Source organism: Cherax quadricarinatus, chromosome 93 (genome assembly GCF_038502225.1).
Source record: "Cherax quadricarinatus isolate ZL_2023a chromosome 93, ASM3850222v1, whole genome shotgun sequence".
NCBI classification, from domain to species: Eukaryota; Metazoa; Arthropoda; class Malacostraca; order Decapoda; family Parastacidae; genus Cherax; species Cherax quadricarinatus.
Window position 1 is genome coordinate 9643397 of NC_091384.1, and position 26648 is coordinate 9670044.

Here is a 26648-nt window from a genome sequence, read left to right on the forward strand (position 1 = left end):
CATTTTTTGTTTACATACTTTTTTTTTTTTTCAACAAGTTGGCCGTCTCCCACCGAGGCAGGGTGACATACATACATACCTATGATAAACTTTAATTAATAAATTAAGGGGGGTGTGACAAAGTATATTTGGGAGAAACAGCCAGATCTCTGGATATTAGGATCAGGGAACACAAAAATGCTTGCAACTGTGATGACCATAGAAATGCGTGTTCAATGCAGGGACGATGTTGGACACCTCATAAAATTCAGCGAGGCCAGTATAGTCATCAAGGAAGAAGATTTAAGATAGTAAAAGTGTACAGAGGCTGCCATAACTGCTGTCAGTAACACTATCCATCAAAAGTCTGGAAGTTACACTATATCCAAATTGCTAATCAACCGTATATTACCCATTCTGGAGACTGCTGTAACATGATGTTGACGGATCCTTCTCTAACCCAACTCATCTCACCACAATTGAACAAAACAACAAAAGCAAAAATAACTACAACTTCTACTACTACTACCACCACCACCACCACCACCACCTGGAGTATACCTGGAGGGGGTTTCGGGGGTCAACCCCCCCATAGCCTGGTCTGCGACCAGGCCTACACCACCACCCTCTTCCACCTGACTCCTGCAACTAGACACTCTTTTCTTAGTTACTGTGTATTAGGACTGAGGAAGCCACTGGCTGGAAAACATTTCCATTTCCCAGGTGTTGCATACATGGGCCAGTAGTCCTCCTAAAAGTGCTCCAGCCTTCTTATAAGAACATTGCTACAGGTCCTTGATAATTCCTGGGTTGTAATAGTGAGAAATCACAAAAATGCTTGGAATTTCACTATTTTCTCACAGTGGTTGTTTTGCATAAGAATATAAGAAAGAAGGAGCACTGCTGCAGGCCTACTGGCCCATGCTAGGTAACTCCAAGCCACACCCACTCATGTATTTGTTTATGCTATTTTTAAAGCTACACAAGGTTTTGGCTTCAGTGATGTTACTTGGTAGTTTGTTCCACTCATACACAACTCTATTACCAAACCAGAACTTTCCTAAAGCCTTTCTAAATCTAAATTTTTCCAGTGAGCCTTGGTTAGAAACTTTTAAAACCTTATCTATAACTGTAAAGTTGCTATACACTTACTTCAATATAAGCTGCAGTGTCATCGGAGTGTCTAGGTGGAGTCTGCCAGTCCTTCGGAGGTTTAGGTAAGTGGTCGGTGATGAACCAAGTGAGCTTAGGCCACCCTTTGAAGGATACCACTTCCCCAGCACTTGTTTTGGGAATCCCTTTGAAACAGGCTTCTGAGGTGAGTGCCACAGACACACCACAGCTGCCCAACAGGAAGCCAATCTGAAGAAAAAATTGTATATTAGAATACTGGGGAAACAAATTTATTTTAAGTGAGGAGAGGCTGTATATACAGCTTCTCCTCACTTAACGACGGAGTTCCGTTCCTAAGACCATGTCGTTAAACGACTTTATCACTAAGTGAGGAGCATACTATAATGGTAGTGGATTTGTGTCAACCATCTATGATATTGTTGTAATGTCACCTTTGCACCATTTATAAATTTTTTGGTATATTTTTAAAAAGGAGACAAATGGTTTTTAATACTTGACGTGCTGTTGGAGTGTGAGCAAAGTAACATTTACGAAGGGATTCAGGGAAACCGGCAGGCCGGACTTGAGTCCTGGAGATGGGAAGTACAGTGTCTGCACTCTGAAGGAGGGGTGTTAATGTTGCAGTTTAAAAACTGTAGTGTAAAACACCCTTCTGGCAAGACAGTGATGGAGTGAATGATGGTGAAAGTTTTTCTTTTTCGGGCCACCCTACCTTGGTGGGAATCGGCCAGTGTGTTAATAAATAAAAAAAATTTAAATGTTTATACAGTAGTGTACAGTTAACTGTAATTAACAGAATGGAGGATATCAGCTCTAATATACATTATTTAGGTATGCATACTGGTCAGAGCGCCCGCTGTAAGTCCGAGTCGTCGGTAAATGAGTACATCGCTAAGTGAGGAGAGGCTGTATTTTTTTTTTTTTCAACAAACCAGCAGTATCCCACCAAGGCAGGGCGGCCCACCGAGGCAGGGTGGCGCACCGAGGCAGGGTGGCGCACCGAGGCAGGGTGGCGCACCAAGGCAGGGTGGATCAAAAAGAAAAATGAAAGTTTCTCTTTTTAACTTTAGTAATGTACACAAAAGGAGGTTACTAGTCCCTTGCTTCTGGCATGTTAGTCGTCTCTTACGACACACACAGCTTATGGAGGAAGAATTCTGTTCCACTTCCCCATGGAGAATATATATATACATATATACAGCCAGTTGGAAAAAAAATATATATACAGTATATATATGCATGGTTGTTTAATATATTTATAGATGGGGTTGTAAAAGAAGTAAATGCTAGGGTGTTCGGGAGAGGGGTGGGATTAAATTATGGGGAATCAAATACAAAATTGGAAATGACACAGTTACTTTTTGCTGATGATACTGTGCTTATGGAAGATTCTAAAAAAAAAATTGCCAAGGTTAGTGGATGAGTTTGGGAATGTGTGTAAAGGTAGAAAGTTGAAAGTGAACATAGAGAGTAAGGTGATGAGGGTATCAAATGATTTAGATAAAGAAAAAGTGGATATTAAATTGGGGAGGAGTATGGAAGAAGTGAATGTTTTCAGATATTTGGTAGTTGACGTGTCAGCGGATGGATTTATGAAGGATGAGGTTAATCATAGAATTGATGAAGGAAAAAAGGCGAGTGGTGCATTGAGGTATAGTATGTGGAGACAAAAAACGTTATCTATGGAGGCAAAGAAGGGAATGTATGAAAATATAGTAGTACCAACACTCTTATATGGGTGTGAAGCTTGGGTTGTGAATGCTGCAGTGAGGAGGCGGTTGGAGGCAGTGGAGATGTTCTGTCTAAGGGCAATGTGTGGTGTAAATATTATGCAGAAAATTCAGTGTGGAAATTAGGAGAAGGTGTGGAGTTAATAAAAGTATTAGTCAGAGGGCTGAAGAGGGGTTGTTGAGGTGGTTTGGTCATTTAGAGAGAATGGATCAAAGTAGAATGACATGGAGTGTGTATAAATCTGTAGGGAAAGGAAGGCGAGGTAGGGGTCGTCCTCGAAAAGGTTGGAGGGAGGGGGTAAAGGAGGTTTTGTGGGCGAGGGGCTTGGACTTCCAGCAAGCGTGCGTGAGCGTCTTAGATAGGAGTGAATGGAGACGAATGGTATTTGGGACCTGACGAGCTGTTGGAGTGTGAGCAGGGTAATATTTAGTGAAGGGATTCAGGGAAACCGGTTATTTTTATATAGCTAGACTTGAGTCCTGGAAGTGGGAAGTACAATGCCTGCACTCTAAAGGAGGGGTTTGGGATATTGGCAGTTTGGAGGGATATGTTGTGTATCTTTATATGTGGTTGTTAGGTAAGACACATATGCAACAGTTAGGTATCTTTATTATGAAACGTTTCGCCTACACAGTAGGCTTCTTCAGTCAAGTACAGAAAAGTTGATAGAAGCAGAAGATACTTGAAGACGATGATATTGTTTCATACTATGGAACAATGCTCTTCTCCAGACTGAGGGACTGACCACCTCAAAACTTTAAGGGTGATGGACTGATTACATCGTCTTCAAGTATCTTCTGCTTCTATCAACTTTTCTGTACTTGACTGAAGAAGCCTACTGTGTAGGCGAAACGTTTCATAATAAAGATACCTAACTGTTGCATATGTGTCTTACCTAACAACCTGTCGGTATTTTATACCATTTTAATGTTCAATCTTTATATGTATATGCTTCTAAACTGTTGTATTCTGAGCACCTCTGCAAAAACAGTGATTATGTGTGAGTGAGGTAAAAGTGTTGAATGATGATGAACGTATTTTCTTTCTTTTTCGAGTCACAATGCCTCGGTGGGAGACGGCCGACTTGTTGAAAAAAAAAAACTATGCATGAGAGCAATAATCGTGAACAAACGACACAAGATGCAAAACAAGTGCAGTGGGAGTTGAATGATAGCTCTAGGCCTTTTGTATTGCAATCAACAGATCAGGAGCTTGACTTCCTTCTTATTTCTGCAACAGTGCAAGCTCCTGATAATTTGATTGCAACAAAAAAGGCCTAGAGATATTCAACTCTACCTGTGGTTGTTTTGCATGTACTTATATGGCAGGTTAGGTTCCAGGCTACCGCCGGAAATCGGACATCACCGGAAAGCAGAACGCCATTTTTGTCCACTTATAAATGCATATAAATGCTGGATAACAAGTTTACATTAACGTGTGTTAAGTTAGAAATAGAAATAGACATTAAAAACAATAAAAAGTCAAATACAGTGGACCCCCGGTTTGCGATGGCATCGGTATCCAATAAATCCGGCATTCAATACATTTTGACGCAAAAATTTTGCCTCAGTTACCGTTAAAAAACCCGCCATATGCGATTCGTCCGAGACATGTCCACGTGTGGCCTGAACTGCCCCGTGTGTGCCAGTGTTCACAAGCCAGCCAGTGTGCTCGCATCTAAGGATACATTCGGTACATTCCATATTACCACAGTGTTTTTGGTGCTTGTTTCTGCAAAATAAGTCACCATGGGCCCCAAGAAAGTTTCTAGTGCCAACCCTTGGAGAAAAAGGGTGCTAATGACTATTGAAATGAAGAAAGAGATAACTGCAAAGTACGAAAGTGGAGTGCGTGTGTTGGAGCTGACCAGGTTGTATACAAAACCCCAATCAACCATCGCTACTATAGTGACCAGGAAAACGGCAATCAAGGAAGCTGTTGTTGCAAAAGGTGCAACTGTGATTACGAAACAGCAACCGCAAGTGTTAGAAGATGTTGAAAGACTGTTATTGGTGTGGATAAATGAAAAACAGATAGCAGGAGATAGCATCTCTCAAGCGATTATTTGTGAAAAGGCTAAGCAGTTGCATGACGATTTGGTAAAGAAATTGCCTGCAACTAGTGGTGATGTGAGTGAATTTAAGGCCAGCAAAGGTTGGTTTGAAAGGTTTAAGAATCGTAGTGGCATACATAGTGTGATTAGGCATGGTGAGGCTGCCAGTTCGGACCAAAAAGCAGCTGAAAAATATGTGAAGGAATTCAAGGATTACATAGACAGTGAAGAATTGAAACCTGAACAAGTGTTTAATTGTGACAAAACAGGCCTGTTTTGGAAGAAATTGTCAAGCAGGACCTACATTACTCAGGAGGAAAAGGCACTCCCAGGACATAAACCTATGAAAGACAGGCTTACTCTTCTGATGTGTGCCAATGCTATTGGTGATTGCAAAGTGAAGCCTTTATTGGTGTATCACTCTGAAACTTCCAGAGTGTTCAGGCAAAACAATGTCCTCAAGGCTAATTTGTGTGTGCTGTGGAGGGCAAACAGTAAGGCATGGGTCACTAGGGACTTTTTCTATGACTGGTTACACCATGCATTTGCCCCCAATGTGAAAAATTACCTAATTGAAAAGAAAATAGACCTTAAGTGCCTCCTGGTATTAGACAATGCCCCTGGTCATCCTACAGACTTGGCAGAGCGACTTTCTGGGGACATGAGCTTCATTAAGGTCAAGTTTTTGCCTCCTAATACCACTCCTCTCCTGCAGCCCATGGACCAGCAGGTCATTTCTAACTTCAAGAAACTGTACACAAAAGCTGTTTCGAAAGTGCTTTGAAGTGACCACAGAAACTCTATTGACTCTAAAAGAGTTTTGGAAGGGTCACTTTAATATTCTCAATTGTGTAAACCTTATAGGTAAGGCTTGGGAGGGAGTGACTAAGAGGACCTTGAACTCTGCTTGGAAGAAACTGTGACCAGAATGTGTAGACAAAAGGGATTTTGAAGGGTTTGAGGCTAACCCTGAGAAGTGTATGCCAGTTGAGGAATCCATTGTGGCATTGGGGAAGTCCTTGGGGTTGGAGGTTAGTGGGGAGGATGTGGAAGAGTTGGTGGAGGAGGACAATGATGAACTAACCACTGATGAGCTGCTAGATCATCTTCAACAGCAAGAGGCCAGACCTGAGGAAACTACTTCAGAGGAGGGGAGAGAGAAATTGAAGGAGTTGCCTACTTCAAAGATTAAGGAAATGTGTGCAATGTGGCTTGAAGTGCAAACCTTTTCTGATGAAAATCACCCTCAGACAGCTACTGCAAGCCATGTTGGCAACCTGTACAATGACAATGTTGTGAACCACTTTAGGAAAGTCATAAGGGAACGAGAGGTACAGGCCTCTATGGACAGATATGTTGTGCGACAGAAGTCCAGTGACTCTCAAGCTGGTCCTAGTGGCATTAAAAGAAGAAGGGAAGTAACCCCGGAAAAGGACTTGACACCTCAAGTCCTAATGGAAGGGGATTCCCCTTCTAAAGAATAAGTTCGACACTCTCCCCTCCTCCCATCCCATCAATCATCACCAGATCTTCATTAAAGGTAAGTGTCATGTATTCTATTGTTAGCAGAGTACTACAAACTGTGCATGTCTTCTTCAGTTTGTGTGCATTAAACTTAATATTTCATGTGGTAAAAATTTTTTTTTCATACTTTTGGGTGTCCTGCACGGATTAATTTGATTTCCATTATTTCTTATGGGGAAAATTGATTCGCTTTTCGATAATTTTGGTTTACGATAAGCTCTCAGGAACGGATTAATATCGTAAACCAGGGGTCCACTGTATACACACAGTACACTCATTACTTACCTCAAAATATTTGTAGTCTTAATGTAGGGTGAGAGGTGAGTAGTATTTATTGTAAGAAGTCAAGTGTGGTAGGTATGGTAGCCCTCCTGGCCAACCCACCCACACATAATATACTATAACATTTAAAGCTCCCTAGAGCGATAAAATGCATATACAGTACACTCACTACTTACCTTAAAATATTTGTAGTCTTAATGTAAGGCGAGAGGTAAGTAAACGATATAAAAATGAATAAACGAGAGAGAGAGAGAGAGAGAGAGAGAATGAGCAAATGAGAGAGGACAGAGACATGGAGTATGTAAACAAACAGACGAACGTGTCTGGGTATGGTTCATACACGCTCATTTCTATGTCTGCTAATCTTATACCATAATACAAACACCTTACATTATGTACAAGCTGTCTCCACATTGGTAAAGTAGAATAAATAAAAGTAACACTCCCATTCTCATGTAACACACCACTTTTAGAAGGAATAAAACTGAGTGAAGGCATATGAAAGGAATAATTTTCTACAGTGTTTTTTTTTTTTTAACAAGTTGGCCATCTCCCACCAAGGCAGGGTGACCCAAAAAGAAAGAAAATCCCCATAAAGAAAATACTTTAATCATCATTCAACACTTTCACCTCACACATACATAATCACTGTTTTTGCAGAGGTGCCCAGAACATAACAGTTTAGAAGCATATGCCTTTCATATACCTTTGAAGAATTTCGAGAGTATATCTACTCTCTGAGCCCGGCCATGGGCCAGGCTCATCTGGTGCTTGCCTGGTCAACCAGGCTGTTGCTGCTGGATAAAGATACACAACATATCCCTCCAAACTGTCAATATCCCAAACCCCTCCTACAGTTACCCTCAATAATACTATTGTGTACACATTTTCTTTGATGTTGAACTAGAGAAAATGTTATTCGTTCCAACATTCCGACAAGACGATTGGAAAAACATCTCGTATTTATGTTAATTTATTCCACTGTGGGTGTATTTATCATGTTTATATGTTACATACCACATTTATTATATAACTCTGAAAAAATATCATAGACGGATTAATCAAAATGTCTATATTAACATAACATTTGACATTTAATGTGCCTCAGATTGATTATTATTGTTATTATTATTAATATGGCATCTTCAAGACTAATAAGACACTCTTAGTGATTTTAACGTGTACCTGCACGTGTAAGTTTATTGAGGTACAGGTAAACATAAGTATAATTACCAGAGTACAGTGGAACCTCAAAAATCGAACGTATCACATATCGAACGTTTCGAAAATAAGACCATTTTTTCGGACAAACTGTGTCCCTATTATCCAACGCGCCCCTATTTTCGGACCGCCGGGTATGGGACCTGTCCGCTGGCCCGCTCTGTCCGCGTCCTGGCGCAGGCCCCGTGAGCAGTCTAGCTTTGTTTATGCTTGAGTGAACACTAACCTGCGATCTCATTCACACATTTTACGATTATTTGTTTTTAGTGCTTGTGGGGCTGTGAAATAAGCTGCCATGGGCCCAAAGAAACTTGCTAGTGGTACCCCTGTGGTAAAGAAAGTGAGAAACACCATAGATGTGAAGAAGGAAATAATAAAGAAGTATGAGATTGGAGTGAGACTTCTTGAGCTTGCCAGGATGTACAGAGGACTGTGGACAGTTATTTTGTGAGACAGAAACAGACAACTGTGGACAGTTATTTTGTGAGACAAACAGACGACTGTGGAGTTATTTTGTGAGACAGAAACAGACAACTGTGGAGTTATTTTGTGAGACACAAACGATTGTGGACAGTTATTTTGTGAGACAGAAACAGACGACTGTGGACAGTTATTTTGTGAGACAAACAGACGACTGTGGAGTTATTTTGTGAGACAGAAACAGACAACTGTGGAGTTATTTTGTGAGACACAGACGATTGTGGACAGTTATTTTGTGAGACAAACAGACGACTGTGGACAGTTATTTTGTGAGACAGAAACAGACGACTGTGGACAGTTATTTTGTGAGACAGAAACAGACGACTGTGGACAGTTATTTTGTGAGACACAGACGATTGTGGACAGTTATTTTGTGAGACAGAAACAGACGACTGTGGACAGTTATTTTGTGAGACAGAAACAGACGACTGTGGAGTTATTTTGTGAGACAAACAGACGATTGTGGACAGTTATTTTGTGAGACAAACAGACGATTGTGGACAGTTATTTTGTGAGACAGAAACAGACGACTGTGGACAGTTATTTTGTGAGACAGAAACAGACGACTGTGGAGTTATTTTGTGAGACAAACAGACGATTGTGGACAGTTATTTTGTGAGACAAACAGACGATTGTGGACAATTATTTTGTGAGACAAACAGACGACTGTGGAGTTATTTTGTGAGACAGAAACAGACGACTGTGGAGTTATTTTGTGAGACAGACAATTGTGGACAGTTATTTTATGAGACAGAAACAGACGACTGTGGACAGTTTTGTGAGACAGAAACAGAGGACTGTAGACAGTTAATTTGTGAGACTGGGGTCCAATGACTCTCAAGCTGGTCCTAGTGGCATTAAAATACAGAGAAGGGAAGCAACCCCAGAGAGGGCTTTGATACTGGAAGTCCTCATTGAGGGGGATTCTCCTTCCAAAGAATAACCCCAACGCCCTCTCTCCTCCTCCCTATCTTCCAGATGCCATCACCAATCTTCAATAAAGGTAAGTAAAATGTTATTTTATATTATTATCCCTTTCAGGGTCCGTCCCGTAGATCTACGGCTGGTCGGTGAGTGTCCAAACCGTAGATCTACGCCAAAATTCTAGCGCCATCAAATTTAGCGCGAAAGCGCTCATAGGCCTACATATGAGAGAATGGGTCTGCGCCGTGGGTGTGCGCCATAAACAAAAAATCTAGGCGCCTGCATAGCATTGTGGGAACGCCGGCTCAGTCACCCTTGTTCACCATGCCTCGTCGCAAGTCAGCTCTCACTCCCCGGAAAATTGGGACTCTCCTCTTCCTGTCTGATAGTTCTGACACTGATGGAAGTGGAAATGAAGACGAATTCTACGGCTTTGATAAGTTAGTGACCGAAAATAATGACCAGGATATCGATAATAGTGCAGAAAACCCCGATGATCCTCGACCTTCTACCTCTGGTGTGGGCACTCGTGACTCACGGTCGGGTGTTCCTAAAAGTAAGAGAAAACTAATATTTTCCCGTGGCCTGGCCTCTGACTTCAGTAATGACGATGATTCTGACGTGGATTGTGATTTTATTGCGCTCGACGATCATTCGAGTAGTGATAGTGAGGAAACATTCACCAGTGAAGCGTCGGTATGTTCGCCGCCGCATGCGCTCGGGTAGTGTACCCTATGCTGTGCCCAGGGGACGGAGTACATCCCGGAGTACATCCCGTGGCCCTACACCCGTTTTAGGTAGTGATAGTGAGGATGATGTGGCTACACTTGGCATGGATGGGCCACAGACATCAGTGGATGGTGTTAGTGGGGCTGGTGGTGGTAGTGGCACCGCCATGCGTGACTCGCTGTGCCACGCGGGGACCCACGCTGCTGACTCGTCAGTTCAAGGACAAAGCGGAGCGTCACCCACCAGCCCGCCACAACCACCCGTACAACCAGCCTATGATGTCCAGTATCCACCAGCAAACCATATCTGGGATTGGCAGCAAAATCCCAATTTTGTTCCCAGCCCTCACCACTTTGATGACTCTCAAAGTGGAATTCTACCTACTTGTCCCCTTGGAACCACGGCCAATGAACTGGAATTCTTTGAATTATTCTTTGACCAGCCATTGATGGAAATTATTGTCAGGGAAAGTAATAAGTATTTTGAGTACACCATGGCAAATACGATCTTATCACCACAGTCAAGACTACACAGGTGGAAAGAGACGACTGTTGCAGAAATGTATTTGCTTTTTGCAACAATAATGCTTATGCCTCACGTCTATAAGCATAATATAAAAGCATACTGGTCCACAGATCGGCTAATTTGTACCCCATCCTTCAGTGAAATAATACCAGTGAACAGGTTTATCTTACTCTTACGTATGTTGCACTTCTCTGACAAAACCAGGCCTGACAGAAGTGACAGGTTATACAAGATTAGAAATGTTTTCATGTATCTCAAACAAAAGTTCAGGATATACTTTTATCCATTCAAGAATCTTGTAATTGACGAGTCTTTGATTTTGTTCAAAGGTAGACTGTCATTCAAGCAGTATATACCGAGCAAGAGGAACCGCTTTGGTATAAAATTGTTTGTACTCTGTGATTGTGACAGTGGCCTGGTGTTGGATATTGTTGTATACACGGGTAGTAAAACATTGAAAGATACCAAGATGTTATTGGGTATATCAGGTGACGTAGTGAGAAACATGATGGCACCTTATCTTGGTAAGGGCCATACATTATATACCGATAACTGGTACACAAGCCCATTACTCAGTGATTTCATGCGAGTGAACAAGACAGATGTGTGTGGCACAGTGCGTTCTAATCGTAAACATATGCCCAGGCTCAACGCAGGTGTTCGTGGTGATGACGTGCAGGTGTTTACTGCCAATGACATCATGGCATTACGGTGGCATGACAAACGAGATGTCACATTGTTGACAACCATTCACCGTAATGAAATGCAAGACAGTGGCAAAGTTGATCGAGTGACTAATGAACATATTCGAAAACCAGTGACAGTGATTGATTATACACAAAACATGCGCTTGGTTGACAAGTGTGACATGCAGATTGGTTTTGTTGACTGTGTTCGTAAGAGTTACAAGTGGTACATGAAACTTTTCTTCCGTCTCATGGACATTTCAATGCTGAATGTATATAATATGTACCAAATAAAGACTGGTAACAGACCACCGTATGGTGAATTTTGTTTGTCTGTTGTCAGACAACTCATAATGAAGTACCAGGTAACAACACCTGCAATACAACATGGTCCTCGAATTCATCACAATATACCCAAGCGTTTGAGGAGAGAAGGTGATCGTTTCATAATACAGCTTCCTTCAACTCAAAAGAAATTTGCTCAGAAGAGATGCATTGTCTGTGCACAAACAAAACGACGGCAACAAAGACGCAAAGACACTCGGTTTATGTGTGAGGAATGTAAGGTGCCTCTGTGCATGGTGCCTTGTTTCAAGGAGTTCCACAAGCTCCAGCAGTTCTAAAACCATGTCCAGTGATTGTAAATATGTAAATATATGATAGAACATTAATATTATACAATATTTGTGCATGTTTATTGTAATAAACAACAGTGGTAAACAATAATATGATAATAACTTTAGTGTGGTTATTGTGTTCAATACAGTGAGTATATATATATCAATTATATACAGTATTGGTCTCTCAGGCCCCAAATGTTAGTAGGAATAGAAAAAAATTGGAAAAGAAAAGAAAAAACAACTAAAACAACAAAATAATATAATACGCGTATGTGGAATTCGTCGATGTTGCCGCCACCACATCATTTTCTACAAACTTCTTGGCACTGTATCTCGGTAAGTACTGATCAGATTCTAATTTTTTTTGTTTTATTACCTTCACAAAAATATGCTCTTTAATTCTGTAAGAAAAAATAATTTTTTTTTTTTTTAAATTTCTTGGACACTGGTGCATGACTTCAGATTTTGGCCTTGGACCCTGAAAGGGTTATACATAATTAAAGACTATACCATTTGTTGTGTGTATGTAAAACTATAATTAATCTCTATAAAATGTATTTTTTTTGTGAATATTTTTTGGGTTTCTGGAACGGATTAATTGTATTTCCATTATTTCTTATGAGAAATATTGCTTCGAATTTCAGACTTTTCGAATTTAGAACTAGCTCCTGGAAAGGATTAAGTTCGAAATTTGAGGTTCCACTGTACGTATATAAAAAATATGAAATAACTTAAAAACATTTGAAATTTTGGAAAGTTTCCAGACATAACGGAGAGTCATGCTCACTATTACAAAAAAAGTAATTTTTAAAAGGAAGAGAGAGATGTTAAGATTTACTTCTTTTGTAATAAAGAGTTCGGGATACATAAATACACACATTAATATAAATTAATCTTTAATATATAAAAATCAACTATCTTTGGTCTAGAGGTATTTGAACTATGATATAATAATAATATGTACATGTTACTATAATAAATTATAATTAGCATCTAACTAAAATAGTAAATAATTATTCGTGACCCTACACAGGGTACAACTCTTGACACTACTGTCAATATATATATATATCTCTATGCTAAAACAATAAATTATAAATAACATTTTTATAATAATAAATTACAATCAACTGCCTCTCACGACACGAAGTCAGTCACACGACACTGTTCAGTGTACACTACAACCAGGCCATCTTCAGTGTCCCACGACACCCTTTTCATCTCAGTGTTCCACTACGGTCCTGTGCATATCTCAGTGTTCCACTCCATCGTACGTCCCTCAGTGTCACACTACGGTCCTGGCCCAGTTCAGTGTAACACTCCAACCTTTTCTTCATGTAATGTCCCACTAAACAGCATCTGACGACTCCGGCCCACAGTTGATCAACGTAGACGGTGAGTCCACAGACATCACCGGTAGTCCAGTAAATCCTCTCCAAAGGCGGTTGACACACCGCTAGCCGAACACCATGCTGCAAGCTCACTGAATGCGGCCGTCAAGTAACTGAGGCCAACAGACTCAGTGAGCTGCGGTGAGCGGTTCTTCTAACGCCAGTAGATAGGTACGATTCGGTGGTCAGGTACCTACTGCATAGACGTGTACCCTGAGGAGTTCAGGTACTTAATGTTGAAGCCAGTAGACGTGTACCCTTCGGTGGTCAGGTACCTACTGCTTAGGTGTGTACAGCGAGGCGCTCAGGTACATAATATTTCTAAAGCCAGTAGACGTGTACCCTTCGGTGGTCAGGTACCTACTGCTTAGGTGTGTACAGCGAGGCGCTCTGGTACATACTGTTACTAAAGCCAGTAGACGTGTACCCTTCGGTGGTCAGGTACCTACTGCTTAGGTGTGTACCGTGAGGCACTCAGGCTCTTACTGCTCTAAGGCCGGCTCAGCAGCCCCCACATTGGGTTTGATGACGCACCCAGTGGTACTGCCGGCCGGCAGGTTAACTATTTAACCGCTAGTTTGGCAGGGGCCGCAACACTCACAGAGCTCACAAAAAATGTAAACAAACCGGGTGGGGCACGGTGACCATATTAGAAGGTCAGATGGGGGGAGCCGTATAGAGTTTTGGTGAGAAATGGCCGATGTGTTAAAAAAAAAAAAACTTGAAATTATAATATCATGAAGACGCAGCATCTTATGCTGAAATATCACATGACAGTGGTGCAAATGAGTCATGACTACAAACACTAAGAAGAAAGATGAAATCATAAAAGATGGAATGGTACAGCATCATATATGAAGAAAGTGATCATTAGACATAGCAGTTTAGCTATGAATAATATCAGATGTAAAGGATGATATGGACTGAAGACTGCAATCACAACAAAGCTGCGAAAGATCCTGGATTTGAAACCCTGGATTCTGACCATGTGCGTGAATGCATTGACCTGCATTCAAATGATTCAGATAATGGAACTCTGGCAGAGATGGAACAACAATGTTATTATGAAGAGGAAGACCAATTAGATGAAACTGCCGCTGAAGTGACTACAAAAGAATTCTTAATGAACGAGCTTTTGACTTTTATCAGAAAAATAGATGCTTTTGATTTTCCTAGAAACACTGACCCTAACAGTGAACAAAACACTAAAGTTTGGCAAGCACTGTAAAATGGTATTCTATGTTACAAAGACATGCATGCTGAGAATATAAAGAAGAAATCTGTGCAAAAAAAGAAAAATGATCTATTTTTTGTTCTATTTAAATGCTTTGTCAATTTTTAGTGCATATAAGAGGCGACTAAAATGCCGGGAGCAAGGGGCTAGTAACCCTTTCTCCCGTATAAATTACTAAATTTAAGAGAAACTTTCGTTTTTCTGTTTGGGCCACCCTGCCTTGGTGGTATATGGCCGGTGTGTTGAAAGAAAGATTAATATTTCTGGTGAGTTTCCAGTAAAGAAATGATGTGTAATTTTTTCCACCAATACTGTAACGTGTTTCTCTGGAATGCATGACAGTACAATACATCATATTTTCAGCAGCGCAGTTTGGCATAGCATGGAACTTTTCAGCAATTAACTGCGCTATGGAAGATATTCCTGTATAGATGAATTTCATAAGAAAGTAAGATGTTGTCAACAAATTTTGTTAAAAACAAGAAAAAATTCTGTAGTGAGATTACTATGTTGAGAAGCCTAGGGAACAAATGAATCTAATAGTTAAAAATAGGAGAGGAGAGTTATTAAACGGAGAGTTAGAGGTATTAGGAAGATAGAGGGAATATTTTGAGGAATTGTTAAATGTTGATGAAGATAGGGAAAGTGTGATTTCATGTATAGGTCGAGGAGGAATAACATCTTGTAGGAGTGAGAAAGAGCCAGTTGTGAGTGTGGGGGAAGTTCGTGAGGCAGTAGGTAAAATGAAAGGGGGTAAGGCAGCTGGGATTGATGGGATAAAGATAGAAATGCTAAAAGCAGGTGGGGATATAGTTTTGGAGTGGTTAGTTCTTTTATTTAATAAATGTATGGAAGAGGGTAAGGTACCTAGAGACTAGCAGAAAGCATAGTTCCTTTGTATAAAGGCAAAGGGTACAAAAGTGTAAAAATTATAGAGGAAGAAGTCTCTTGAGTATACCTGGTAAAGTGTATAGTAGTTATTACTGAAAGAATTAAGAGTAAGTAGGAGAGCAGGATACCAGTTGAATAAGGAGGCTTTAGGAAAGGTAGGGGGTGTGTGGACAAAGTGTTTACAGTGAAACATATAGGTGAACAGTATTTAGATAAGGGTAAAGAGGTTTTTGTGCATTTATGGATTTGGAAAAGGCGTATGACAGGGTGGGCAATGTGGCAGAAATTGCAAATGTATGTAATAGAAGGTAGGATATTGAAAGCAGTGAAGAGTTTTTACAAGGATAATGACGGTCAGGTTAGAGTATGTAGGAGAGAAGGGGTCTATTTCCCAGTAAAGTAGGCCTTAGATAGGGATGTGTGATGTCACCATGGTTGTTCAATATATTTATAGATGGGGTTGTAAGAGAAGTGAATGCTCGGGTGTTGGCAAGAGGTGTGGGGTTAAAAGATAAAGAATCTAACACAAAGTGGGAGTTGTCACAGTTGCTCTTTGCTGATGACACTGTGCTTTTGGGAGATTCTGAAGAGAAGTTGCAGAGGTTGGTGGATGAGTTTGGTAGGGTATGTAAAAGAAGGAAATTAGGTGAATATAGGAAAGAGTAAGGTGATGAGGATAACAAAAAAAATTAGGAAATCAAAGATTGGATATCAGATTGGAGGGAGAGAGTATGGAGGAGGTGAATGTATTCAGATATTTGGGAGTGGATTTGTCATCAGATGTGTCTATGAGAGATGAGGTGAATCATAGAACTGACGAGGGGGAAAAAGGCGAGTGGTGCACTGAGGAGTCTGTGGAGACAAAGAACTTGATCCATGGAAGCAAAGAGGGGAATGTATGAGAGTAGTTATACCAATGCTCTTGTTTGGGTGTGCAGCATGGGTGGTGACTGTTGCAACAAGGAGAAGGCTGGAGGCTGTGGAGATGTCATGTCTGAGGGTAATGTGTGATGTGAATATAATGCAGAGAATCAGTAGTTTGGAGATGAGGAGGAAGTGTGTGATTACCAAAACTATTATGCAGAGGGCTGAGGAGGGGTTGTTGAGGTGGTTCGGACATGCAGAAAGGGTGGAACAAAATAGAACGACTTCGAGTGTGTATAAATCTGTAGTGAAGGCGAGGTAGGGGTCGGCATAAGAAAGGGGGGGGAGGGAAGGAGGTAGGTTTTGTGTGCGAAGGGCTTGGACTTCCAGAAAGCATGCGTGAGCATGTTAGATAGGAGGAAATGGAGACAAATGGTTTTTAGGATGTGACATGCTGTTGGAGTGTGAGCAAGGTAACATTTATAAATTGATTCAGGGAAACCAGCAGGCTGGACTTGAGTCCTGGAGATGGGAAGTACAGTGTCTGCACTCTGAAGGACAGGTGTTAATGTTGCAGTTTTATAACTGTAGTGTAAGCATGCCTTTGACAAGACAGTGATGGAGTGAATGATGAAAGTTTTTTTTTTCGGGCCACCATACCTTGGTGGGAAGCGGCCAATATGTTAACAAATAAAAAAAAATTCACCATAATACAAATGAGGAGCTCACCTGTTGGGAGCCAGCATCTCTCCTGGACAGAGGAACTTCGATGGGCACGGGTACAAGCCCCGCCTGCAGACAAGCATAGAACGCTCCCATGAACGACACAGGGTCGTTGTTGGGGTAGACCAGGGCGACACGGTCACCAGGCATGACCGTGCCCTCGCCACGACCACCAAGACGACTCAACAGGTTGTAGGCCATCTTCTGACTTCTACTCAAGAGCTTACCTGGAAAAAACAAAATAATTGACACACAAAACTGGTTTTAATGTACAGTAGTCCTCCCATAGGGAATACTCTTCAAGACTCACCACAGATACCCGAAACTGTGGATAGTAGCAAACCCTATGTGTAAGTCATTTTTTGTTTACATACCTATGATAAAGTTTAACTGATAAATTATGCACAATAAGTCAAGAATTAGCAGGCTTCACCGATGGGAAGCACTTCACGACTTTCCTGGTCTTTGAAGAGCTGTCACCATCACTACTTTTGTGCTTTGGGGCCATTATTAAACTAAATTGAGCATCTGCATGATGAGTCTGCAAGGGTGTCTCACTGTGTGTCTGATTCCATGAACTTGGGGTCTTCAGCTCCTACAGCACCTCTCAAGCATTCAGGGACAATCTTCTTTACTAGTTCACTTAAAGTCATACACGAGGACAGAAATGAAGGTAATGCTACCTGCATTGCCTTGCGCATGTGTTGATGATACAGTAAGATTTACCTGTCACCTTATGTGTTCATGAGACAGTAAGAGTTACCTGTCATCTTGCATGTTCATCAGACAGTAAGATTTACCTATCATCTTACAGGTTCATGAGAAAGATTTACTTGTCCTCTTACATGTTCATGAGACAGTAGGATTTACCTGTCATCTTACAACAGAGGAAAGATAGACTTAGCAGAGAGATCACTGAATTAGAGCAAAAACTTAGGATGTCATACCTCACAGGAGAAGTACAAAGGGAACAAAGGGTCATACAGGATATTGCAAGAAACACAAAATATTTCTATTCCTATGCAAAATCCAAGCTAAGAACTGCCTGTAGAACTGGACCACTACTGAGAGGAGACTCGTATACTGGTGATGAACAGGAAATGAGTAAAATCCTAAAAGAACAGTACGAGTCGGTGTTCAGCAACCCACTAAATGACAGCAAGGTAGAAAATGCAGAAATATTTTTCACTCCAGAAGAAGGCCGCACAGACCAACTAACTGACATTAGTACAAATCCCATAGATTTCGAAAAAGAAATGGAAAACATGCCCACTCAGCACCTGGACCAGATTCATGGAATGCTCTATTTATAAAGAAGTGCAAAGTGCCACTAGCACAAGCCCTCAGTATTCTTTGGAGAAAGAGTTTAGATCTAGGTGGAATACCGGAGGCCTTAAAGAGTGCAGACATAGCTCCTTTGCACAAGGGAGGTAGTAGAGCACTAGCTAAAAATTACAGACCAGCAGCCCTAACCTCTCACATCATAAAAATCTTCGAAAGAGCGATGAGACAGCAGGTTACAAATTTCATGGAGCAGCACAACCAACATAACCCGAACCAGCATGGTTTTAGAGCAGGACGATCATGTCTGTCACAGCTGCTGAACCATTATGACAGAATTACGGAGGCACCGGAAGATGACCAAAACGCAGATGTGATTTACACAGATTTTGAAAAGGCGTTTGACAAATGCGATCATGGAGTGATAGCGCACAAAATGAAGGCCATGGGCATTACGGGGTAGGTAGGCAGATGGATTTTCGGTTTCCTAACACACAGAACACAAAAAGTAGTAGTGAACAGGGCAAGATCCAGCATCAGCGAGGTCAAAAGCTCAGTTCTCCAAGGCACTGTCCTGGCACCTCTGCTGTTCCTCATCCTCATAGCAGACATAGACAAAAACACCCGGCACACTTTTGTATCATCATTTGCAGATGACACTAAAATAAGCATGAAAGTCAGTACGGTAGAGGGCACTGAAAAGGTACAGAAGACATAAACAGGGTTTTCCAGTGGGCAGTGGAAAACAACATGACATTCAATGGTGATAAGTTCCAGCTGCTTAGGTATGGAAAGAATGAAGAGCTCAAAAGGAGCACTATATACAGAACTCAAGAGGGTCACCGAATAGAATGTAAGGAACACGTAAAAGACCTAGGAATAATTATGTCAGCGGACCTTTCTTTTAAAGACCATAACAAGACAAAGATCACGACAGCCAGGAAGATGACTGGGTGGGTATTGAGAACTTTCAAAACACTCTTCAAATCGCTAGTGCTCCCTCACTTAGAATATTGCTCAGTGCTGACGGCCCCGTTCAGGGCAGGAGAAATATCGGAGCTGGAACAAATAGAGAGGTCGTTTACGGTTCACACTGAGCCAGTAAAGCACCTAAACTACTGGGAACGCCTGCAAGTCTTGAACATGTACTTACTGGAGCGGAGGAGAGAGAGGTACATGATAATATATACCTGGAAGGTACTCCAGGGCTTGGTCCCAAATCTGCACACTGCCATAACAACATACTGGAGTGAGAGATATGGAAGGAAGTGTAAAATAAACCCAGTGAGGAGCAGGGGTGCGGTGGGGACAATAAGGGAACACACTGTCAACATCCGGGGTCCCAGAATTTTCAACATCTTACCAGAAGATATCAGAAACACTGCTGGAACAAGTGTTGAAGCCTTCAAGAGGAAACTAGACAAGTATCTTCACCAGGTGCCAGATCAACCAGGCTGTGATGGATATGTGGGGCAGTGGGCCTCCAGCAGCAACAGCTTGATTGAAAAGGCGAGCACCAGACGAGCCTGGCCCATGGCCGGGCTCAGAGAGTAGATATACTCTCGAAATTCTTCAAAGGTATATATCAAAGGTATTACATGTTCATGGGACAGTAGGATTTACCTGTCATCTCACTACTCCTCCATCACTCACAGGATGGATAGTACCACCCCACCAGATAGTCACTATCCACCAATGTTATAATCTATCCCCACCCAACCAGAAAATAGTCACACAGTGAATCTTACCATATGTAAGAGAGACAGACAGCTTGCCGTTAGCGTCAAGAATGGTAGCTACGGGAGCCTTGTAACCGGAAGATGACCCGTAGCGGTAGACAGCATCTTCCACTGACCGTGGTAACCCAGCTGGGATCTGACGGTCAAATGATGGTGGGGTTATATAGTGTGGAATGATGGTGGGGTTATATAGTGTGGAATGATGGTGGGGTTATATTGTGTGGAAAGTGGAGTTATATGGTATGGAATGTTGAGGTTACAATGTGAAATGGTGATATATAGTGTTGAATGATGGTGATATATATAATGTATATAGAATAGCCTTATACTAGAAGGGGCTGTATATTAAGTAGCTTTATAAGATAAGTGACTATATATAGAAAAGCTTTATAACAGAAGAGAGAAGAATAACTCACCACCAGCTGTTCACCCCTGGCCGGCGTCATCACCATGCCCTCAGGTTTGGGTGCGTTAGGGTCCTTAGGGTTGGCCGCTATCTCCAGGTCCTCCTCATCATCAAGGTAAAACTCCGGCAGTGGTCTTCTCTTAGGCCTCTTCAGTGTGTTGAGTAGCTGCTGGATCTTGTTCGAGACCTTCCAGCGGCCGGTGCCTCGCCAGTTCTCTGGAAAGTGGTACAGAGCGTCGCGCCAGCCCTCTGTCTCTACCGTAGTGACCACGTTGATACAGCGACCGCGAGAGGGGTGGATTGTTAGTAGGTAAACCAGGACACCGTTACTGGGATGTGTGTAAACCATGACACCATTACTGGGGTGTGTGTAAACCAGGATACCATTACTGGGGTGTGTGTAAACCATGACACTGTTACCAGGGTGTGTGTAAACCATGACACCATTACTGGGGCGTGTGTAAACCAGGATACCATTACTGGGGTGTGTGTAAACCAGGATACCATTACTGGGGCGTGTGTAAACCAGGATACCATTACTGGGGCGTGTGTAAACCAGGATACCATTACTGGGGTGTGTGTAAACCATGACACCATTACTGGGGTGTGTGTAAACCAGGATACCATTACTGGGGTGTGTGTAAACCATGACACCATTACTGGGGTGTGTGTAAACCAGGATACCATTACTGGGGTGTGTGTAAACCATGACACCATTACTGGGGTGTGTGTAAACCAGGATACCATTACTGGGGTGTGTGTAAACCATGACACCATTACTGGGGCGTGTGTAAACCAGGATACCATTACTGGGGCGTGTGTAAACCAGGATACCATTACTGGGGTGTGTGTAAACCATGACACCATTACTGGGGTGTGTGTAAACCAGGATACCATTACTGGGGCGTGTGTAAACCAGGATACCATTACTGGGGTGTGTGTAAACCATGACACCATTACTGGGGTGTGTGTAAACCAGGATACCATTACTGGGGCGTGTGTAAACCAGGATACCATTACTGGGGCGTGTGTAAACCAGGATACCATTACTGGGGTGTGTGTAAACCAGGATACCATTACTGGGGTGTGTGTAAACCAGGATACCATTACTGGGGTGTGTAAACCAGGATACCATTACTGGGGTGTGTGTGTAAACCAGGATACCATTACTGGGGTGTGTGTAAACCAGGATACCATTACTGGGGTGTGTGTAAACCAGGATACCATTACTGGGGTGTGTGTAAACCAGGATACAATTACTGGGGTGTGTGTAAACCAGGATACCATTACTGGGGTGTGTAAGCCAAGATACCATTACTGGGGTGTGTGTAACCCAGGACACTGTTACTGGGGTGTGTGTAAACCAGGATACGATTACTGGGGGATGTAAACCAGGACACTGTTTCTGGGGTGTGTGTAAACCAGGACTCCCCATTACTGGGGAGTAAGGTAAACCAGGACTCTCTATTACTGGGGAGTAAGGTAAACCAGGACTCACTATTACTGGGGAGTAAGGTAAACCAGGACTCACTATTACTGGGGAGTAAGGTAAACCAGGACTCATTATTACTGGGGTGTAAGGTAAACCAGGACTCACTATTACTGGGGTGTAAGGTTAACCAGGACTCACTATTACTGGGGTGTAAGGTTAACCAGGACTCACTATTACTGGGGTGTAAGGTTAACCAGGATTCACTATTACTGGGGTGTAAGGTTAACCAGGACTCTCTATTACTGGGGTGTAAGATTAACCAGGACTCACTATTACTGGGGTGTAAGGTTAACCAGGACTCTCTATTACTGGGGTGTAAGATTAACCAGGACTCACTATTACTGGGGTGTAAGGTTAACCAGGACTCACTATTACTGGGGTGTAAGGTTAACCAGGATTCACTATTACTGGGGAGTAAGGTTAACCAGGATTCACTATTACTGGGGAGTAAGGTAAACCAGGACTCACTATTACTGGGGTGTAAGGTAAACCAGGACTCACTATTAGTGGGGTGTAAGGTTAACCAGGACTCACTATTACTGGGGTGTAAGGTAAACCAGGACTCACTATTACGGGGGAGTAAGGTAAACCAGGACTCACTATTGCTGAGGTGTAAGGTAAACCAGGACTCACTATTACTGGGGAGTAAGGTAAACCAGGACTATTACTGGGGTGTAAGGTAAACCAGGACTCACTATTACTGGGGTGTAAGGTTAACCAGGACTCACTATTACTGGGGTGTAAGGTTAACCAGGACTCACTATTACTGGGGTGTAAGGTAAACCAGGACTCACTATTACTGGGGTGTAAGGTAAACCAGGACTCACTATTACTGGGGTGTAAGGTAAACCAAGACTCACTATTACTGGGGTGTAAGCTAAACCAGGACTCACTATTACTGGGGTGTAAGCTAAACCAGGACTCACTATTACTGGGGAGTAAGGTAAACCAGGACTCACTATTACTGGGGTGTAAGGTAAACCAGGACTCACTATTACTGGGGTGTAAGGTAAACCAGGACTCACTATTACTGGGGTGTAAGGTAAACCAGGACTCACTATTGCTGAGGTGTAAGGTAAACCAGGACTCACTATTACTGGGGAGTAAGGTAAACCAGGACTCACTATTACTGGGGAGTAAGGTAAACCAGGACTCACTATTACTGGGGTGTAAGGTAAACCAGGACTCACTATTACTGGGGTGTAAGGTAAACCAGGACTCACTATTACTGGGGTGTAAGGTAAACCAGGACTCACTATTACTGGGGTGTAAGGTAAACCAGGACTCACTATTACTGGGGAGTAAGGTAAACCAGGACTCACTATTACTGGGGAGTAAGGTAAACCAGGACTCACTATTACTGGGGTGTAAGGTAAACCAGGACTCACTATTACTGGGGTGTAAGGTAAACCAGGACTCACTATTACTGGGGTGTAAGGTAAACCAGGACTCACTATTATTGGGGTGTAAGGTAAACCAGGACTCACTATTACTGGGGAGTAATGTAAACCAGGACTCACTATTACTGGGGAGTAATGTAAACCAGGACTCACTATTACTGGGGAGTAAGGTAAACCAGGACTCACTATTACTGGGGAGTAAGGTAAACCAGGACTCACTATTACTGGGGTGTTAGGTAAACCAGGACTCACTATTACTGGGGAGTAAGGTAAACCAGGACTCACTATTACTGGGGTGTAAGGTAAACCAGGACTCACTATTACTGGGGAGTAAGGTAAACCAGGACTATTACTTGGGAGTAAGGTAAACCAGGACTCACTATTACTGGGGAGTAAGGTAAACCAGGACTATTACTGGGGAGTAAGGTAAACCAGGACTATTACTGGGGTGTAAGGTAAACCAGGACTCACTATTACTGGGGTGTAAGGTTAACCAGGACTCACTATTACTGGGGTGTAAGGTTAACCAGGAATAACTATTACTGGGGTGTAAAGTTAACCAGGACTCACTATTACTGGGGTGTAAGGTAAACCAGGACTCACTATTACTGGGGTGTAAGGTTAACCAGGACTCACTATTGCTGAGGTGTAAGTTAAACCAGGACTCACTATTACTGGGGTTTAAGGTAAACCAGGACTCACTATTACTGGGGTGTAAGGTAAACCAGGACTCACTATTACAGGGGTGTAAGGTAAACCAGGACTCACTATTACACTCACTATTTCTGGGGTGTAAGGTAAACCAGGACTCACTATTACTGGGGTGTAAGGTAAACCAGGACTCACTATTACTGGGGTGTAAGGTTAACCAGTACTCACTATTACTGGGGTGTAAGGTAAACCAGGACTCACTATTACTGGGGTGTAAGGTAAACCAGGACTCACTATTACTGGGGTGTAAGGTAAACCAGGACTCACTATTACTGGGGTGTAAGGTAAACCAGGACTCACTATTACTGGGGTGTAAGGTAAACCAGGACTCACTATTACTGGGGTGTAAGGTAAACCAGGACTCACTATTACTGGGGTGTAAGGTAAACCAGGACTCACTATTACTGGGGTGTAAGGTAAACCAGGACTATTACTGGGGTGTAAGGTAAACCAGGACTCACTATTACTGGGGTGTAAGGTAAACCAGGACTCACTATTACTGGGGTGTAAGGTAAACCAGGACTCACTATTACTGGGGTGTAAGGTAAACCAGGACTCTCTATTACTGGGGTGTAAGGTAAACCAGGACTCACTATTACTGGGGAGTAAGGTAAACCAGGACTCACTATTACTGGGGTGTAAGGTAAACCAGGACTATTACTGGGGAGTAAGGTAAACCAGGACTATTACTGGGGAGTAAGGTAAACCAGGACTCACTATTACTGGGGTGTAAGGTAAACCAGGACTCACTATTACTGGGGTGTAAGGTTAACCAGGACTCACTATTACTGGGGTGTAAGGTTAACCAGGACTCACTATTACTGGGGTGTAAGGTTAACCAGGACTCACTATTACTGGGGTGTAAGGTAAACCAGGACTCACTATTACTGGGGTGTAAGGTTAACCAGGACTCACTATTGCTGAGGTGTAAGTTAAACCAGGACTCACTATTACTGGGGTGTAAGGTAAACCAGGACTCACTATTACTGGGGTGTAAGGTAAACCAGGACTCACTATTACTGGGGTGTAAGGTAAACCAGGACTCACTATTACTGGGGTGTAAGGTAAACCAGAACTCACTATTACTGGGGTGTAAGGTAAACCAGGACTCACTATTACTGGGGTGTAAGGTAAACCAGGACTCACTATTACTGGGGTGTAAGGTAAACCAGGACTCACTATTACTGGGGTGTAAGGTAAACCAGGACTCACTATTACTGGGGTGTAAGGTAAACCAGGACTCACTATTACTGGGGTGTAAGGTAAACCAGGACTCACTATTACTGGGGTGTAAGGTAAACCAGGACTCACTATTACTGGGGTGTAAGGTAAACCAGGACTCACTATTACAGGGGTGTAAGGTAAACCAGGACTCACTATTACTGGGGTGTAAGGTAAACCAGGACTCACTATTACTGGGGTGTAAGGTAAACCAGGACTCACTATTACTGGGGTGTAAGGTAAACCAGGACTCACTATTACTGCTGAGTAAGGTAAACCAGGACTCACTATTACTGGGGTGTAAGGTAAACCAGGACTCACTATTACTGGGGAGTAAGGTAAACCAGGACTCACTATTACTGGGGAGTAAGGTAAACCAGGACTCACTATTACTGGGGTGTAAGGTAAACCAGGACTCACTATTACTGGGGTGTAAGGTAAACCAGGACTCACTATTACTGGGGTGTAAGGTAAACCAGGACTCACTATTGCTGAGGTGTAAGGTAAACCAGGACTCACTATTACTGGGGTGTAAGGTAAACCAGGACTCACTATTACTGGGGAGGACTGGTATCCAAACACACTGTCTAGGGGACCTAGATTTACCAGCACAGAAAATATCAAAGTACCGAGCAGTTTACTGTTGCATAAGCCAGCAGTGCTGGTAAGTCAGGGACCTCCAAGTCAGGGACCTACAAGCCAGGGACCTACAAGCCAGGGACCTCCAAGCCAGGGACCTACAAGCCAGGGACCTACAAGTCAGGGACCTACAAGCCAGGGACCTACAAGTCAGGGACCTACAAGCCAGGGACCTACAAGCCAGGGACCTACAAGCCAGGGACCTACAAGCCAGGGACCTACAAGCCAGGGACCTCCAAGCCAGGGACCTACAAGCCAGGGACCTACAAGTCAGGGACCTACAAGTCAGGGACCTACAAGCCAGGGACCTCCAAGCCAGGGACCTACAAGCCAGGGACCTCCAAGCCAGGGACCTACAAGCCAGGGACCTCCAAGCCAGGGACCTCCAAGCCAGGGACTTCCAAGCCAGGGACCTACAAGCAAGGGACCTACAAGTCAGGGACCTACAAGTCAGGGACCTACAAGCCAGGGACCTACAAGCCAGGGACCTCCAAGCCAGGGACCTCCAAGCCAGGGACCTACAAGTCAGGGACCTACAAGCCAGGGACCTCCAAGCCAGGGACCTCCAAGCCAGGGACCTACAAGCCAGGGACCTACAAGGCAGGGACCTACAAGCCAGGGACCTACAAGCCAGGGACCTACAAGCCAGGGACCTACAAGCCAGGGACCTACAAGCCAGGGACCTACAAGCCAGGGACCTAAAAGCCAGGGACCTACAAGCCAGGGACCTAAAAGCCAGGGGTTCCAATACCGTCTCTCCAGTTCAGA

General features: G+C 42.9%; 1 protein-coding gene across 9 annotated transcripts in view; it reads right to left on the reverse strand.

Annotated features, from left to right (window-relative positions):
• Positions 1-26648, reverse strand: part of DIP2 (disco-interacting protein 2) — a 613961-nt gene that overhangs the window by 130972 nt on the left and 456341 nt on the right. For 7 of the 9 annotated variants that reach the window (XM_070104686.1, XM_070104684.1, XM_070104682.1 and 4 more), the window contains 4 exons: positions 20428-20672; positions 20021-20147; positions 16998-17218; positions 1132-1341 (listed from right to left, as the gene is read on the reverse strand). In XM_070104686.1, the coding sequence (XP_069960787.1) occupies positions 1132-1341; positions 16998-17218; positions 20021-20147; positions 20428-20672 (803 nt within the window). The remainder of the gene's footprint in view (positions 1-1131; positions 1342-16997; positions 17219-20020; positions 20148-20427; positions 20673-26648) is intronic. The other 2 variants (XM_070104685.1, XM_070104681.1) reach the window with 1 other exon arrangement.